This window comes from Erpetoichthys calabaricus, chromosome 5, assembly GCF_900747795.2.
Source record: "Erpetoichthys calabaricus chromosome 5, fErpCal1.3, whole genome shotgun sequence".
Lineage (NCBI taxonomy): Eukaryota > Metazoa > Chordata > Cladistia > Polypteriformes > Polypteridae > Erpetoichthys > Erpetoichthys calabaricus.
The window spans coordinates 130,110,229-130,129,120 of NC_041398.2; the positions used below are offsets into that span (position 1 = coordinate 130,110,229).

At 36.3% G+C, this 18,892-nt stretch overlaps 1 protein-coding gene across 1 annotated transcript in view; it reads right to left on the reverse strand.

Annotated features, from left to right (window-relative positions):
• The window catches only part of ankrd50 (ankyrin repeat domain 50), an 89,228-nt gene that overhangs the window by 3,635 nt on the left and 66,701 nt on the right, over positions 1–18,892 (reverse strand). Inside the window, exon 4 of the mRNA XM_028802038.2 lies at positions 5,398–8,954. Coding sequence (XP_028657871.1) covers positions 5,401–8,954 — 3,554 coding nt within the window. The 3' untranslated portion in view covers positions 5,398–5,400. The remainder of the gene's footprint in view (positions 1–5,397; positions 8,955–18,892) is intronic.

An 18,892-nucleotide genomic window follows, 5' to 3' on the forward strand; every position in this document is an offset into this window, starting at 1 on the left:
GGTTAAGATATTAACTGCTTGTTTAGTACTCAATGTTCCACAACTTTTAACACTAGAATTACCAGAGCCTACGAAAAAACTTGTAGATCCAGCCCACCTTAAATCGCTTCTTAAGTCCGTTCGCACCTCTCCACCAACGTCTTTTTCTCATCTAAATGTGCCGATAAAGACAAGCTGCAAGCAGCCGGCTATTCCATCCCCCCACCGACTTAGAACGTGCACGAACTTTTCCCAGCTGATTATCTGGGTGTGAAGTGGAGTTTTAGAGTGGAAATAATAGATTGTTATTTGGAACACACGCATTTCATGTGTGTTCCGTTTCTACAGTAATCTGTGTAAACACATTGTTAAAACAGAAACTTTTTCATATTTTAGTAATAAATGTTACAAAATGTAGGCGTAAATTATAAAATGTGTAAAGCCTAAGATTTGCTGACTCAGCATGCAGCAGACTTGCTGTGCCTCAGAAACCCGAGTTCGATTCCCCGCTGGGGAGAACATTTTTTTTTTCTTTTTAACCTTCGCCACTTTGCCTGCCTGCCTGAACTCCCTGTCTATCTATATAGTAATAGCAGTAATTTTATTATTATATAGCAGCTTCCTCGTCTGCCTATCATATAGTGCCTTTCCTTCCTATCTATCTATATATCTATCCCCTTAGCTATTTTTTCATATATCTATTACACAGTGCCTATGGGGTGCCAAACAGGCAATTACAATGATTTTTGGAATATATAAAGTCATTCCTGAATAAATAAAGTCAAAGCCTGATTATATAAAGTCAGCGTCAGAATATAAAGTCATAACCGAATATATAAAGTCAAAACTTGAATATACAAAGTCAGTGTCACAATATATAAAATCATTCCCGATTATATATAACGTCAAAGCCTGATTATATAAAGTCAGCGTCAGAATATATAAACTCATTTTTGAATATATAAAGTCAGCGTCGAAATATATAAACTCGTTTTTGAATATATAAAGTCAGCGTTGGAATATATAAAATCATTCCTGAATATATAAAATTTCCGTGCTTGTCATTTCACTCGTACTAGTGAAAGGTAAACTTTGACAGAAGCCATTCAGAGTCGATTGGGCTTCTGAGGTTCGTCCAAAAATGCGCCCATACAAAAAGAATAAATAAATATAGTGTTCAAAATGCAGGGCACATACATCATTTTGAATAAATTAACTGAACAGTGGGTTTTTTTAAAATATTTTTCTGAAGATGTTTTTGTTAACTTAGTTCATTACATTGTATTAGGAACTCAATGAGTTTGCTAAAAATGTGCCTGAGTCGTTTCAATCAATATCAATATAATCTGACTTTAAATTTATATATTCAGGAATGAGGTTATATATTCCGATGCTGACTTTATATATTCAGGAGTGACTTTATATATTCTGATGCTGACTTTATATATTCAGGAATTACTTTATATATTCCGAAAATCATTGTAATTGCCTGTTTGGCACCCCATAGGCACTGTATAATAGATATATAAAAAAACAGCTAAGGGGATAGATATATAGATAGATAGGAAGGAAAGGCACTATATGATAGGCAGACAGGGAAGCTGCTATATAATAATAAAATTATTGTTATAACTATATAGATAGACAGGGAGTTCAGGCAGGCAGGCAGGCATAGCGGTGAAGGTTAAAAAGAAAAAAAAAAAACATTTTCTCCCCAGCAGGGAATCGAACTCGGGTTTCTGAGGCACAGCAAGTCTGCTGCACGCTGAGTCAGCAAATCTTACAGGTACGCCACGGAAGCTGTTGTATCATTCTTGAACTTTTTGTGAAAGTGTTTATTTGATCGTTGGACTTCAGGCTTTACACATTTTATAATTTATGCCTACATTTTATAACATTTATTACTAAAATATGAAAAAGTTTCTGTTTTAACAATGTGTTTATACAGATTACTGTAGAAATGGAACACACATGAAATGCGTGTGTTCCAAATAACGATCTATTATTTCCACTCTAAAACTCCACTTCACTCCCAGATAATCAATCAAGGCATGAGCTGGGAGAAGTTCGTGCACGTTCTGAGTCGATGGGTGGATGGAATACCCGGCTGCTTGCAGCTTGTCTTTATCAGCACATTTAGATGACAAAAGACGCTGGCAGAGAGGAGCGAACAGATTTAAGAAGCGATTTAAGGTGGGCCAGATCTACAAGTTTTTTCGTAGACTCTGGTAATTCTAGTGTTAAGCCATTACTTATTTTTATTTATGTACAGAGAATATGTAGGTGTTTTTATACACACTTATTCAAACTGATTATAAAGAGTAACATAAGTAAAATTACTATTTGGTAAAATGTAAAAAAAAAAAAAAAAAAAACTAGCAGAAAATACACAATTACCTTGAAAATCTTGATATAAATGCAGAACACAAAGTGAGTGTGAGTGACGCATAATCATGCAAGAAAACACTAAGTTCATAGTGTTGACACACTGGCTGCCTGTGAGCCTGATCTGAATACAGTATAGATAGATTATCCAAATTATGACATATCCAGTTTAAAATGATTTGGGCCCTATTTACTTAACAGCACCTATGAACACATACCTTATGATCTCATGATGCAGATTTCCTAAAAGTTCCATGTAAACATATTAAACTGAATGATCTGCCTGCTTATGTGAGGGATGCCCCAATGGTCTCTGTAGGTGAATCTCACTACTTCAGTCAAACACACCCTCAATTAGGATGTTCATAACTTTGTTAATCACTTTCTCAAAAATAAAATCACGGGACTCATTATGAATCAAGACCGACCCTTCTCAATTTCAAATATTGCTATTCTGCTGTAGTACTTCTTTCCAGTATTACATTGCCAAGCTACTATTCCTGTTCTTTGAAAGTGATTTTGAGAGCCTTATGATTTGTCAGTTTCTTAATATACTTTTCAACACGTTCTATTATAGAATGTGCAGTTAGAAGGAAGATGGCCGCTTGGCTTAGGTAATCAGAAACATGGCTCTGTTTGTTATAATTGACCATAGATACCCCAAAGGTTTATTTTCTTCAGGAATTCTTGTGTTTTTATTTTACTCTCCACAACTGTCAACTGCCCATATCTCAACTACTATATGCTTCATAGTATTATATATTACAACTGTACATTATATTCCCATATTTATGTGTATAAATGTTGTATGGTTGTGTAATTTACTACTGCATTATAACTGGATAAAATGTGTAAATACTCGAGTATGTTCTTGATGAAAAGTGCTAAACAAGAATAGCCTAAATTGAATTTAATGAATTACTAATTTTGCAGAATTAGTGCAGAATAAAGTACTCTTTCCTTTCATTCATTTTGTCCCAATATCCAATTTCAAGGGTCATGGAGAGTCAGGACCTATCCTAACAGCAAAGTGTACAAAACAGGAATTAACTTTTAGCAGGACCCCAGTGTCTTACAAGTCTATAAACACACACAAATACTTACTGACTCCAAGACATTTGTTTTAGAGTTGCCTGACTTGGGGTTGTGTGAGTAAACATAAACTATTTTTATTATACCCCCTAATGGATCATACACCAATTAGAGGAGTTTTTGGCAGTATTATAGTGAGGTAGCAAATTATGTTTTAGAAACAAATGCAAGCACATTGAGTAACTGACTAAACTATCATGATCATATATTTAACTTCCAACAGTTAACACACAACATTCTCAAAGGATATTGGGGTTGATAGATGCTCACTGAGCTAGTTGCAAGCAGGACACATGGAGGAGAGGGAGGCAGCCCATTGCAGGGTCCATGCAAACACAAACACGTTCACCCACACCCATGCTCACAATCACAGTCACACAGAGGCCAATTTGGAATCGCCAAATAACCTAACCTTCACATGTTTGTTTATGTCAGAGAAAAACACATGCAAAAAAATGGAGAATGTACAGTGCTAACCTCTGTGCTACTGTGCCAACCCTTTTTAAACATACTGTATTTAAAATAAAGTAAAAAATATGAAATGGAAAATGCAGTCAGGTGAAACTGTTTAATTGTAATCACTAAATTAATGACTAATTTGGCATTCAAGTGCCAAATGTTTTACTTTTAGACAGATAGAACTTTATTTGTCATAATCATTAGTGTTGATTGCAAGAGTTTGCTATAGTGTTTTTGCAATAACTATACTGTACTCTCCAGTGACTTTGTTTGCCCAATAGTTTCTTGTATTTTCACCTTGTGGCAAGCTTAGACGAACACGTTTTTTCCCCATTGCTCCATGATACTTTGTAAGACCAGCATGACATCACAGAGCTGTAGAAACCATAAGCAGAACTTTCATGCATGCGTACTGTAAGAACGTTTCTGACCTGCTTTGGGCATGCATAATAAATAGTCCAGCCTTCCACTCTGCATTTGCTTAAACAACTTGCAGTATTTGCACGTGTACATTAACTGACCATAATCAGTATAGAATGAGTACTGCCACAGCTTGTACAACACTGATCTTTGCAGCGCATGGGTAATTTGCTTGCATAATTAGCTATGTGCTATGATCCAAAACAAGCTTTAAAGGAGCCCTATGCCACCCTGAGAAAGAAAATGTGTGACCTTGTGAAATAATAATAAATACGAAAGATTTCCAAATCATTTCTATCTTCTTCATGAAAGAAAAAAGTGCAGAGCATTTGACAGAGATTGGAAACAAAAAAGATGTTTCTACTGCGCCTGGATCCACAACTTAAAACAATGGAACGAACCAGTGTCATGTTGCTACATTGGGACACAGCTAATGTGTAACCCAAGACTGGAACTCTGTGAGCCTAACAATATTTTAACTTTTTTATTGTGGATTTGTGGTCATTTGTTGTATTTTGTTTGTGGTTACCATTCCATTTGCATCTTTGATATGTTTGAGGCATAGTGGTCATCATTGCTGCCTCACAACTCACTCAGATCACATTTCTGGCTAAGATGATCAGTCCAACATAGTTGACAGCCCTCAGGTTCAATTAACACACCACCGTATCATTAAAAGTTCTTCCTACCCTATTGACTTCAATGTAATTTGCAGATTTTGGCTAAGTTCCCGAACACTTTTGTGATTTCGCTGAACACATGGTGAAGTAAACACGACAGGGTTAGCTCATCACTAATAATCACCTACTTTAATCAACCTTTGGTTTCTATTCACCTAAAGTATTTAATTACTTCAAAACTAGAATTTGTTTTCAGCAATTTCATTAATTTCTTTAAAGTGTTTGATTAAAACAAGCATGACTTACAAAAAAGAGCAAACATCTAAACTTTATGGCACATTTAAACACATGCCATTATTATTTGGATTCCAGACAGAACTACTACATTTCATGCTCTGTAAAGCATACTTGAGGTTCAGAGAAATATGCACACAAAAATTACCAGCTATAATGGGGTTTCCTTTTTGTAGTTAAAGCTGGGATCGGTTCCTTCAATCTGAAGTTTTAAGGACTGTTTAAGGCTTAATTCAGTCTCTCCCATTGGGTAGCCTTCCAAAAGTTCTTGGTGCCCTCTGTCTTGCATGGTCCTTGGGACAGAAACTCTACCAAGGAAAACCTGATTCCCTTGAAGGTGGTAGTTGGGATTGGTCATAATTCCATTCCTTTTCTTATCAGCACTGTTCTGTTGCTGAATCAAAAACTGTTGCTGTGATCTGCCTATCTCTTGCTGAGTTGATGGAACCATTATCTTACAGAGAGGCTCTGTGGGAATCTGTTTCATAGACATACCAGCATTTGATACTGGCTGCGTTACTGCAACTCGCTTATCAAACTGAGTCATTTCATATTCCAATATTTGGGACTGAGTAGTGTTCTTGTTTTTTTTTTCCGCTGACCCAACCTTGCTGGAGCCATTTGAGGCATTTTTTCCACTTTTACTTCCTTTGCCCGATTTGATACTGAGTTTTACTTGATTCCATTCATATTCGCTAGATGGAGAGCTTGGATGTTGTCCTATTGATCTTGTTGTTGAAGACGGAGACACAATAGACTGTCTACTTCTGCTTCTGGGTAAGGAGTGCTGCTGAATTTGTTCTGTGAAGGACAGTCCATGAAAGCTATCCATTGGCACAGTTTGTGCAGTTGCTGTGGATGATGTAGTTCGCAAGGAAGAGTTCTTTGAACTTTTAAGAGAATTATTAGAATGTGAGGATTTCTGACGGTCAACAGTGGAGTCTGGAGATTCTGAAGGAGAACTGAAAGCATGAACTGGGCCATTTGACAATCCACGACCTGCATTTTGCAGTTCACCCACACCAGTACTACCTGAGCTATTGGATTTTATAGTCAAAGACTGCATTTTTGCATTAGGAGTAACGGGGCCTTTTTGATCCATTGTGTGAACGGGTGAAGGGCTACAGCCATTCAAAGTGGATGCTCCATATTTTTCAAGAAGTTTAATAATAGCCGTGTGTCCGCCTTTTGCAGCTACCCTCATGGCTGTGCGTCCAAACTGATCTGCATGATTTGGCTCAGCCCCATGTTCTAATAATATCTGAACTACATCAAAATGTCCCTCCTGGGCTGCAATGCACAGAGCAGTTGCTCCCTGATTACATGCGTGATCGACATGGCTTCCATTGTCAATAAGGAGCTGTACTACCTTGATGTGACCCTGCCAGGCTGCAGACTGTAAAGCAGAACGCTTTTCATTGTCACAGGAGTTGACATCTGCATGAAAATTTATCAACAGCTGCACCATTTCTAAATGTCCCTGCCAGCAGGAAACATGTAGAGCTGTTCTTCCTTCGGTGTCACTGCCTTCCACATTTGACCCATTTTCTAAAAAATATTCAGCCATAGCCAATTGGTTTTCAAGTGCCAAGATGTACAGAGTTGGGCGGCCATCTGCATCCTTACAATCTATATCTGCTTCATGGCTAAGAAGTAGCTCCACAATTTCTCGGTGACCTTCTAAGGCTGCAACTCTAAGTGAATTTCTTCCATCATAGCCTCTTTGATCAACACTTGATTTATTTTCAAGAAGAATTTGCACACAGTCATAATGGCCTTCTTGGGAAGCCAGTATCAGTGGAATTCGACCATCATTATCCACTTCACTACATCTGGCACCTTGCTCAATAAGTGCATCACACACTAACCTGTGCCCTTCAAAGGAGGCCATATGCAGTGGTGTCCAGCCAGCATCATCTCTATGGTTTTCATCTAAACCTCTGTCCAGCAGAGTTCGTACCACTTCTACGTTGCCTTGTGCTGACGCAATACTCAGTACTGTCCGTCCTTCGCTGTCAATACTATCAACAGCAGCTCCCCAAAACAAAAGTGTGTTCACAACTGATGCATGTCCCATAGATGCAGCTGCTAAAAGTGGGGTACGTCCATTATTGTCTGTGTGATCAACATCTGCTCCACCTTCTAGTAACAAATCAACTACATCAACATGTCCTTCATAGGCTGCAACCAGTAAAGGAGTCATGCCATCTTTGTCACAGTGATCCACCTCTGCTCCTCTATCGATAAGAAGGCTTACAACAGAAGCATGTCCTTTACTGGCAGGCACACAAAGTGCTGCAACAGATAAAGCAGTCCTTCCATCTACATCTTCATGATTCACTTCAGCTCCATGGTCAAGCAGGTGTTCCACTATTTCCCTGTGTCCCATATATGCTGCAGCAATAAGAGCAGTTCTTCCTTCATTATCGGCTTTATTAACTTCCGCTCCATGCTGGAGCAAGTTTAATACAATATCTTCATGCCCACCCCATGCCGCTGCTCGTAGGGCCGTTCTGCAGTCAGCATCTGCACAGTCAACTTTGGCACCAGCATATAAAAGTGCAGAAACAACCTCAGAATGTCCTCCCCAGGCAGCAGACCTCAGAGCTGTCCAGCCATCTTGATCAGTGTGATTAATGTTTGCCCCGCATCCAATAAGGCAATTAACAACCTTTGTATGTCCCTGCCTTGCTGCAAGAGTAAGTGCAGTCTGACCATGACTGTCTTCAATTTCCAGATCAGCTCTTCGAGAAATCAGTAAGTTAACCACATCCAAATTACCACTGTATGCAGCATTGGCTAGCAGAGTTCGGCCACTTGAGTCACTTTGGTTAACTGATGCTCCGTTATCCAGTAATGTTCTAATGGACTCCTCCCGTTCTAACGCCTGCTGCACAATGCATGATGCACGGTCATCTTCACTATTAACATGTGCTCCTGCTTTCACTAACAGCTGTAACACCTCTTGCTCTTTGGGAATAGAGGTTGTAAGTGAATCCTTGACTGGGGTGCCATTCCAAACCATCCACAGTGCTAGATTGTAAGTTTCTATTTGTAAACTGGAATTAATCAGGTGTAATGCAAACTCCTGTACCTCAAGTGGGGCAAGATCCTTGGCTCTACATGTATAACACATGGCCATCATCCGGTGTCCTTCTGCAGCATTGCATAAATATTTCTGAGTACAATGCTTCACATCCAACAGCCACTCTGCAAAGCTGTAATGAAACAAAATTTTAGTGTTGCCAAGACCATCAACTAGAAGCTTTGATAAAATGTCCAGCTTCCTATGAAATTCCTCCATTGTTAGAGACACGTTTTTAGTCCAAACTGCATGATAGAGTTCCATAACTGTCAGAGGCCGACATGCCGCCAAAATTACATTCAAAATTGGCTGGACTTTAGTAAACTGTTTTCTCACAAAAAGCCTTTGACAGAGCCAAAGGTAGAGCCCATTTAAAGTGCCAGGGATGTCTCGGATTTCTCGAAGCATGATGAAATTTTCTACTACCCCATCTAGGACTTTCTCCAAATACAGGAAGCAACCACTGCTTTTAATGTGAAGCTGATTCAACATCTCAGCTGTTTCCTTAGTCAAGTGTTGTCTCAGTGCTTCTTCTTGGTCTAGGCGATGAAGAATATATTGTTGCACATCCTTGACTATGTAAGCTTTGCGGAGGTCATCAAGGCTAATTTTCCGAAAACCTGTACAGCAGAGGAAAAAAGAAGCTGTAAGTATTTTCAAAATTATCTTGACATGCTTAGTAAGTAATATAACACTAAGCAAAAGCAATAATTATAAATGTAAAATTTTAACTCTCTTAAATCAAGATTTCAAATGGGAATAATGCTCATTTTTAACATTGTTTTTATCAAAAATATACTATAAAACTAAATTAAGCTTTATATATGGAGATAAGCATTAATTTAGATTGGACATCACACTGTCACAAAGAAATAAAAGTTGCTGCACTATTGGTCTATGGGGTGTCCAAGTTACACATTATATCAATTAGTAATGCTGGTTAAAGATCAACTAGGTATTATTAGTGAACATTTACTTTTTTAAAAAAACACAAAATCAATACAATATTGTACTACAGTCTTCTTCTTCTTTTGGCTGAATTACTAAGAGTTTACTTCCAGCCATTCATTTTCTAATAACTGTTTTCAATTTCAACTCGCAACTGTTGAAGCCTATGTCAGCAGCAATACACATGCAGCAGAAACGAACTCTGGTCCAGATGTAAGCAAGCATACAGAAACACATGCTAACACAAGGGCAAACAATTATAGTGCCTGAGTTTTAGAAGTTTGATATTCAAATGTTAAAAAGGATGACCCAGATGAAACCCATATGAAAATTCATAAATCAAGTGGTAATGAAAAGCATGTACATCAATCTGCATAGTTTTCTTACAAGATGTAAACGTGTATCATTATCTTTCCAATAACCAAGTAATTCAATGGCAAGGAGTTACCATAAATGAGAGCAAAAGAAACTACCATACTTGCATTTTAATTTTTATAATGAATTTTTACTATATTATTTTATTGCAAAAAAACATTTTTGAAAGATAATTCCATCTGTCAGATTTCATTTGACTATTTTCTGAATGGTATATTTTTTGATTAATAGGACACAAACACAGTGCTTTAAAATACTGTTTTATAGAATTCCTAGAAGAATAATTCATTATCATATATGAAATTCTTGACATGCTTTTCCCTATACATACAAGATGGAATTTTGTTTTTTTTATTTTATTCCTACAGTGAATAGCACATAGTTGTAATATACTAAACAATGCAGAAAATAACTCATTCTACTGAAAGCTAAAAGTATTGTTTGAATATTAAAGTATAACCAATATGCATTTCAGTGCAAAATGATATGCTGGCTTCCATGAATTCATTAAAATTCCTCTGCTCTTCTGAGAACAATGCAAGTCTCAGAACATTTTTTATTTTTCTACAGAACTCCTGAGGCACTAAAAACATAAGCATATTCTATTCATACTGTAATACACAGCCAGCTGTGGAATAAGAGTATAGGCCCAGTGTAACACATTCTTAATGGCTTTGAATACCACTTATTACAAATATTCTGAATCTCACAAATATGCAAATGATGCTTTCATAAAATATTTCTTATATTTTAACTCATTTTCTTTTTATTTTAAAAATGACTAATCTATTCTTTCTTATATATCTGATATTAATAAAACAATCATCCTTTTCCAAAAATTAAACTTTTTATACCGCCAAAAAATCTTTAATGGAAAACTAGATAGATAGATAGATAGATAGATAGATAGATAGATAGATAGATAGATAGATAGATAGATAGATAGATAGATAGATAGATAGATAGATAGATAGATAGATAGATAGATAGATAGATAGATAGATAGATACTTTATTAATCCCAAGGGGAAATTCACATACTCCAGCAGCAGCATACTGATACAAAAACAATATAAAATTAAAGAGTAATAAAAATGCAGGTAAAAACAGACAACAACTTTGAATAATGTTAACATTTAACCCCGGGTGGAATTGAAGAGTCGCATAGTGTTGGGGAGGAACGATCTCCTCAGTCTGTCAGTGAAGCAGGACAGTGACAGCAGTCTGTCGCTGAAACTGCTCCTCTGTCTGGAGATGATACTGTTCAGTGGATGCAGTGGATTCTCCATAATTGATAGGAGCCTGCTGAGCACCCGTTGCTCTGCCACAGATGTCAAACTGTCCAGCTCCATGCCTACAATTAAGCCTGCCTTCCTCACCAGTTTGTCCAGGTGTGAGGCGTTCTTCTTCTTAATGCTGCCTCCCCAGCACACCACCGCGTAGAAGAGGGCACTACCCACAACCATCTGATAGAACATCTGCAGCATCTTATAAACTAACATTTTCAATTTGACCTCTGAAGTCTGGGGATAAACTGATGTGTCCAATAAATTTATTATAGTTAACTGAAAGTGCATGTGTATGAAGATCCCTAATTGTTTACTGATTAGAATGATTATGAGTTGCATGGCAGAGCATATGGATTTTGCAAATCTTCATGGTGCCTGTATATATTTTTCTTTGGATACTAAAGTTTGCCTATCACAACTCCAAGGAATTTGTGTTAGGTTAACTGGCAACTGTACTATAAATTGATTATGTGTGAATGCAAATGTGGGTGAAACTATGTGTGTGTGTGTGTGTGTGTGTGTGTGTGTGTGTGTGTGTGTGTGTGTGTGTATGTGCTGAGTCTAGGACTATGTTTCTGTTCAACAGCTAGTGCCTCTAGAAAAAGCTTTGGGCCTAAATGACCCTGAAATGGATTTTCAGAATGAATTTTATAAATACTGCACAGTGAGCTATACAAAAAAGAGACACCTTTAAAATTATTTGTATTCCAGTATATATGTGATGAAACACACTTCAGAGCTCCAGAAAGCTAGGTCTGAATCAAGGACCAGTCATTGCCAGTGAAGTCAGTACATCTTCTCTGTGTCTGCATGAGTTAGTCTTTGGGTGCTCCGATTTGCCTTGTATGTCTAAATGATGATTGTTACATTTCTTGGTGACTCTAAGCTGTCAAGGTACATCTGGGTGTCAATGTACCCAAAGTGCCATGTTAGCATTGCTGGTGGGTTTGGCTCTGGTACTTTGTGACACAAATAAATAGCTTCAATAAATTGATAAACAGATGAACTTTCATCTAAATCTTAAAAGCAAAATAATTCCGAATAAAGAAACAACACATAAGCTTAATGAACAAATTAAAGAAACTTTTTTTTGTTGCAAATAGTGCATTAAACTCTTGGGATAATCAGCTCAGATATAATGCAGGAATCAGTGACACATTATTCAAGTGCAAATTTGAAATGATGCAAAAAACACTTTCCTTGTGACAATCAATCTATTCTTCACATTGCAGATTCGTAAATGTGAATAATGCCCCCCAAAAAAAAGATTTTTGAAAACCCCAGCAAAGGAGTTGTCAATACTTATAAGACTTGAAGGGCTATAAAACCTATATATAAAGACTTCAAACACAGTCAATCTGAAAAATTTACTTTTGAATTGTCAATGTCTTAAAAAATTATGTTTTTGACATTATCATTGTTAAGACCAAAGCATCTTTAACTCTGAGACTACTTTTGGACAAAGCCAAACACTGCATCCAATATGTGAAAAGCTTTAATGGTTTGTGTACTTTTATTTTGTACATACTTAAGAACACTTCTTAAACAAACCTAAAACAGATATGAGGAGAAGTTTAATGTGCTAGTAAAACAAAGGGCACATTCTACAAGATTCTTTGTACTGTCCCTTCATTTGCTGTATGGAAGGATGCACAATTACCACATCAGTATCGATGGTAAGAGAGGAATCAGTAAAAAGGCTTAATATTGCAAACAAATCACTCAAGATACCAGTACATACCTGTATATGTGTTACATGTGAACTAGCACATGACAAGTAAAAATTTCACTGTGCTCTATACAGATGACAGAAATGACACAAAATATCCATGTGTTTAATACTTTATGTCAATGCATATGACATTAAAAAAGTATTGCTAAATTTCAGTATTGTTTTGTTCTTTCAAAACTCACATGGATAGTCATGTAGAGTTACAAAGTGAGATTCTGTTCATTACTTCCTTTCATTAAGTTTGTTTACTGACACAATTTATTTTACTTTCATATGTACACCAAAAATAAGTTCAACACATGTTGTTGGTATGGAACACAAGCAATAGTTTTGGTGAATTTAAGGCAGATCAATATATTACATAGGATACACCTTCAGAGACATTATTTTTATCAACAACAGCACACATTATTGTATTATTATAACTTAAACCTATGCTTTTCTATGTGTGGCCAGAGACAAAAACAGACAATGTCATATTCAGTTGCTCTTTTAAATAAATTTAGGGACTGTGAGTCTTTGAGGGTTAAACAAATAGAGCAATAAAATGTATAAAACATTTAGCTTTGTTTAATCTTTATAATGATCAGAGATTCATGTCTAAGAGCAGTATTTCTTATTTCTGCATTTGATGTTCTCCAGTTTTCAAAATTGGCCCTAGTGTGTGCTTGGTGTGTGTTTGTGTGTGTGTGTCCTGCAGTGGGTTGGCACCCTGCTCAGGATTGGTTCCTGCCTTGTGCCCTGTGTTGGCTGGGATTGGCTCCAGCAGACCCCCGTGACCCTGTGTTCGGATTCAGCGGGTTGGAAAATGGATGGATGGATGGATGTTCTCCAATTGGAAAAATATGAACATTTCATTCTTGCAAACACCACAGTCAGCTACACTCAGATCAGGCAAAGTTTACCTACTCATGTCATCTTACAGCTAAGACACTTTATGCATGATGCTCTAAAAAGCAACATGAATCAAACATAGTGTTGACTAGAGATATTCACCAAAGCATTTTTCGCAATGAGTATGCTGCCTTCACTGGTCACATTGTTTGCCAAATATTTTTCTGGAAATTCACAGTGTGGTCTACTTAGAAAAAAATGCCTTTTAACCTGGTTCCCCATGATGCTTTGTGAAGTCAGTGACACACTGCAGAGCTGTAGCAGCCAGTGTTGGGGATGGGACAGCCCCTGGGAATGCTGATCCTTGTAGTGGAATACAAATTAGCAGAAAACTTGCAAATATATTTTAACACGAAATGTGCATGCAGAAGGAAACTGGAAATTTGTCAGTGTATTCATGCCTCAATGGAAATATAGGACCTTTACTATATTTAATTTTATTAATTTTATTTTAGGGAGACATATTGGTGCAGTGGTTAGCAATATTGCCTAACAGCACAGGTCACATTTTTGACCAAAATGATCCAGCATTGGTGGCAGATGCCTTCCTAGCCGCAGTGGCAACATTGCACTATTATAATCCACTCAAAACTAGTTCAACTTCTCCTTCTCCATTTACTTTAATGCATTTTGTTGTTTGGCCAAGTTCTTGAACATCTCAATGATTTCAAGGCAAGGTAAAGCAAAGTCAGCATGGTTCTCTCATCATTACTCAAATTCCAGTCAATAGTAAGCAGTGAGAATGTACAAGAGCATATTTTTCTAACTTTTGGATAACTGGAGTAATGATTCATCTCTATTGGGAAACAGATAATGTCCTCTTCATTACCATAAATACATACTGTTAATGTATCCTTTACACTTCATTTTTTACCAATAACAAAAACCTCAACTAAGAATTAACTGCAGCAGATATCTAAACAAAGATACAGAGAGAAAACATTTTCTGCATGATTTGTCAAGGTCTCACTTGAGCACTAAGATCGTCAGTATTGAAACACTCAGATGTTATACAGAACTAGTTTAGTCTGCTTCTTGTAGTGTTCTTTTAATGTATAATAATGTCATACATTTCATTAAAATTAATATTTGGAGCACAGCTACTTTGTATGATTGATATTTAGTAGTCTGGTGAATGTTATATTAAAATTATTTTTGAAAATAAATGAATACATATGTAAATTGTTTACAACTGAAAACAATTTTAGTTTTTAATAATTAAGCACACATCCTATGCATAAGGTAGCATCTGGTGGTCAAAAGTATACTGTGTTGCAACAGATTTTTTTAAAATCAACTATATAGACAAACATATATAAAAACAATTGGTGTGAAGCTATCAATGCAGTCCTTGACAGTATACATAATACAATATTGGATGTTATGTGTTTATGCAAATTCCTTTTCATGGATTACTAGAAAGAAATCAAATCAACTTATATCACATTAATTAAAACACTGATAACTTTACAGGCTTTAGAAATTTTCTTCTTACCACTATACATTATGACTCGCCAAAAGATTAAGCAGCATAAGCATGACAAAAAGAGGCTCTTGTCAAAAGCTATCAGTTTAAGAAATAAGTATTGACCACTAGAGAGATAAATCCTGAGAAGTAAAGAGAAGTCCATTTTGTATGAGTCCTAATAAAATTATTTTTTCTAAGAAATGTTTACCAGTAATAAAGCTATTATTAAAGACATAAATACACAAATTGCATAATTTACTATACTTCATCTTGAAATATTATTGTCTGTTTATGAAAAATTATTACTTTTTATTTTTTTTTTTTATATATTGCTCTTCAATTACATTGTTTTTCATTCCTTAGTGTGGGAAAGCAAATAAATTGAAGAACTGACAAAGCTGTAAGAGAATACATTTCACATACTGCCTATGGAGCTACTTTTAACACAGTTTTTCTGTTGTTGACTAAATGGTAGGGTTCAAGGATAACTTTCCTGTTCACCTTATCTCTTTGGGAAATGCAAACAGAGCAGCACTGTACCAAATCTTTCCCATATTTTCAGTAACAGTGAAAGAGGCACTAAATGTATTCCTTACTTAGAAGTACTGAATTAAACACTGAGAATAATTACTAATGAGAAATAACATGCATATATTATATATATATATATATATATATATATATATATACACATACACACACACACACAATTTAGGGTCTCATAGAGCCACAGCCTGTTCCAGGGGCAAACTACAGTACTTTTTTTTTTTTATTACTTATTTTGTTTTACTTATGATAATGTACAATACTAGTGACTTGTATGAAGGGGACTCATCTACCAATCTATCTATAAGCTGAACCTTCATTTATAATCATCGGCTATGGAGGGACTGAACCCAGCAGTATCAGGTACAAAGCAGGAATCAACAATAAATGGAATGCCAGTGAATTATACACACCTAGACCTAATTATACAGTGGAACCTCGAGATACGATCACCTCTGTATACGAGAAATTCAAAATACGAGGAAAGTATGAGCGAAAAATTCAGATCTAAATACGAGCATTGGCTCACGTAACGAGCCACGAGCCAGGCTGTGGGTATAGCTCGCGGCTTAGCGAGGGGGCGTGGTAGCTGTAGCGAGCCGCAGGGCGATCTGCGGTGTCTGCGTTTCTCACCTAAGTGCACAGGTGGGAAACTGCCCACATCCATGATTTGTCCTGTGGCTGATGGGCTGGGCAGGGTTGCCACCCGTCCTTTAAAATACGGAATCGTCTCGTATTTGAGAATGAAATTGCGCGTCCCGTTTTGAATCAATACGTATGTGTTCCTTATTTTTTTGTATTAAAAGTGGTAACCCTAGCAGCTGCCATGTCTTCCCTGCATATATAGAGAAGCGCGAGCCAGTTAAGGGGGAGAGAAAGTAAAAGAAAAGAGAGGAGAGGAGAGAGAACGGAGGTTGCAGGAGGAGGCAGGAATCCGCAGCAGTAGGAAGTCGGTGCGAGAGAGCGAGCGAGTACAGGCTCGCGTGTAGCTGAACAGGCGAGCCAAACAGCTGAAGCAGGACGGTGTAGAGAAGGTCAGCTGCATTAAGTGTCTCGCCTGTTGCAGAGCCCGCATGGGAGAAGCAGGTGAGACGCTAACAGAGAAGAAGCACCGGGGATTGTCATCTGTTTTTTGAAGACTGCTTCCTGTTGACGTTTTAACCTCGTGTTAAAGGATTGTTATTCTTATGTACTTTAAACCTCCACTTCACAACTGTTTTAAGGATTAAAGATTTATCGAATGCTCTACTGCACTTTGGACACCTGTTTTGATTCTTTTAATAATCAGTTATATTATTTACCAGTGTTATTTATTAAAGGTAGACTACAGTATATATAATTTATCAGTGTTATTTGTTAGGAAAATTGATTTTTATGTTAATATATTTGGGATGCGGAACGGATTAACTGGATTTCCGTTATTTTCAATGGGGACGTTTGTTCTAGTTACGAGAAATTCGCTATACAAGCTCAGTGCTGGAACGAATTAAACTCGTATCTAGAGGTTCCACTGTATTAGACAAATTAGAATATTCAACCAACATGAATCACAGCTCTTTAGGATATAAGAGGAAAACTGGAATACATAATGAAGAATTATTTGGGCAAGTTTATTTAAATTTTGTATAACAGGTTGTTTTCTTTTTACTTAAGATAATTTACTTTATGATTCTCCGCAACACATTTTTAGTCAGCATTTTCAGTCACAGAGAAGGGTATTACATTTTTCAGACACGAATCTGATTGCATCATATGAAACAATCTCATGTTAGCTTCTTAAATGATGTACCCAATGATCTAGTTGTGAGAACCTTGCATTGCTTCTCATTTACTGTAGATCTGCTCGAATAGAGCAGTAGTTGATAGGAATGTGAAAAAACACTTCCAAAACCAAAACATGTTAAGAAATACATGTTATTTTCAAAAATAACAGTAAAATATGAACACTATAACTGCAGATTTATTGCAGCTAAAAAAGAGTAATAATGCTCTATTTGATTTTACAGAAAAATCTGAGAAAACTAACAGGAGCTGTAAATTAGTTTCTGGAAGAAGAAGAAAAAAGTCTCTAATTTTGTGGTCTCATTTTCACTGCATCCAGATAACAAGTGCAATAGATACATATTATGGAAAAATAACTGCCTCTTTCAATGGATACATCAGTTTAAATTCTGAACACTATTACAGAGTTACCTATGTTGGTGATGCCAACCTTGGATGGTGCGCAAACAAGTTCACAATTGCTCATACTGCAACAATAAAAAGTAGCCAGTTACCCAAACATGCACCTCTTTAAAATTCACAGAGAATGTAATATACTTTCATTAGTAAGCATGCACACTTTACAATAAGCTGTTCAAAGGTTCTAATCACATCATCTTTATCTGTGTGTTGCCATGCACAACTGATTAATATTTTTAAATTCACTGAAGTCTTGGTATAAATTGTAAAATACTGTTTTCTTATTTGGATAGTTTAGATTATATAAAATGTACGCTGGCAATTCTAGAATGTTGCTAACAGAGAAAGCAGATGGTTGACTAATCAAAGAAAAAGTCAAAAAGCAACATGTTGCTGAAAAAAATTACAGACAAAAAAGCAAGTAACCTAAAAGCACATTTGCAGCAGTCTACTGTTATTGCATAAGGATTCAACAGAAGAGGCTGTTTGTTACTGCAAAAATCCCAAAAGCTTTAATAGATTAAAGAAAATGTATGGAGTACTGTAGATTGGTTTTCAGATTTTTTGTTTCAGATGAAGTACTCTTTTCTCTATAAGGTGTAACCAATAAAAATATGCTACTGATTAAATTACCTCTCCCAAGACATTTGACTCTTTTCATTTAAAGAAAGACAAAACATATACTGTATAATACATTTCCAAGGTCTAGTAAAGTCAATCTTTGTCTACTTAAAGTAGGTGTTTTTTTTTTCTTTTACACAAAAAGTTTCAATTGTGAATTACACGTACATATTACTAACCTTTTTATATTTAGCAACAGAAGGCTTGAAATATTTTCACCAAAAAAAACATTGTATTAATGAGAGTTTGTGGGATGAGTCAGTATAATGCAGGAAACAAGCTGGTGCACAGGAAAAGGATGGGAGCTGACTAAAGATACTGAGACAGTCTGAAATTAGCAGCATACATAGGTAAGAAATTAAAAGTAACAGATCATCATGCAGAGAAATTTACATTGTAGGAAGTACTGCATTATATATGTCATTGTTAGTTAAAATGCCTTTTTCAATGTGAGGACGGAGTTAAGTGTACTATGGACAGAAATTTTCTGACATGTTTAAAGGTT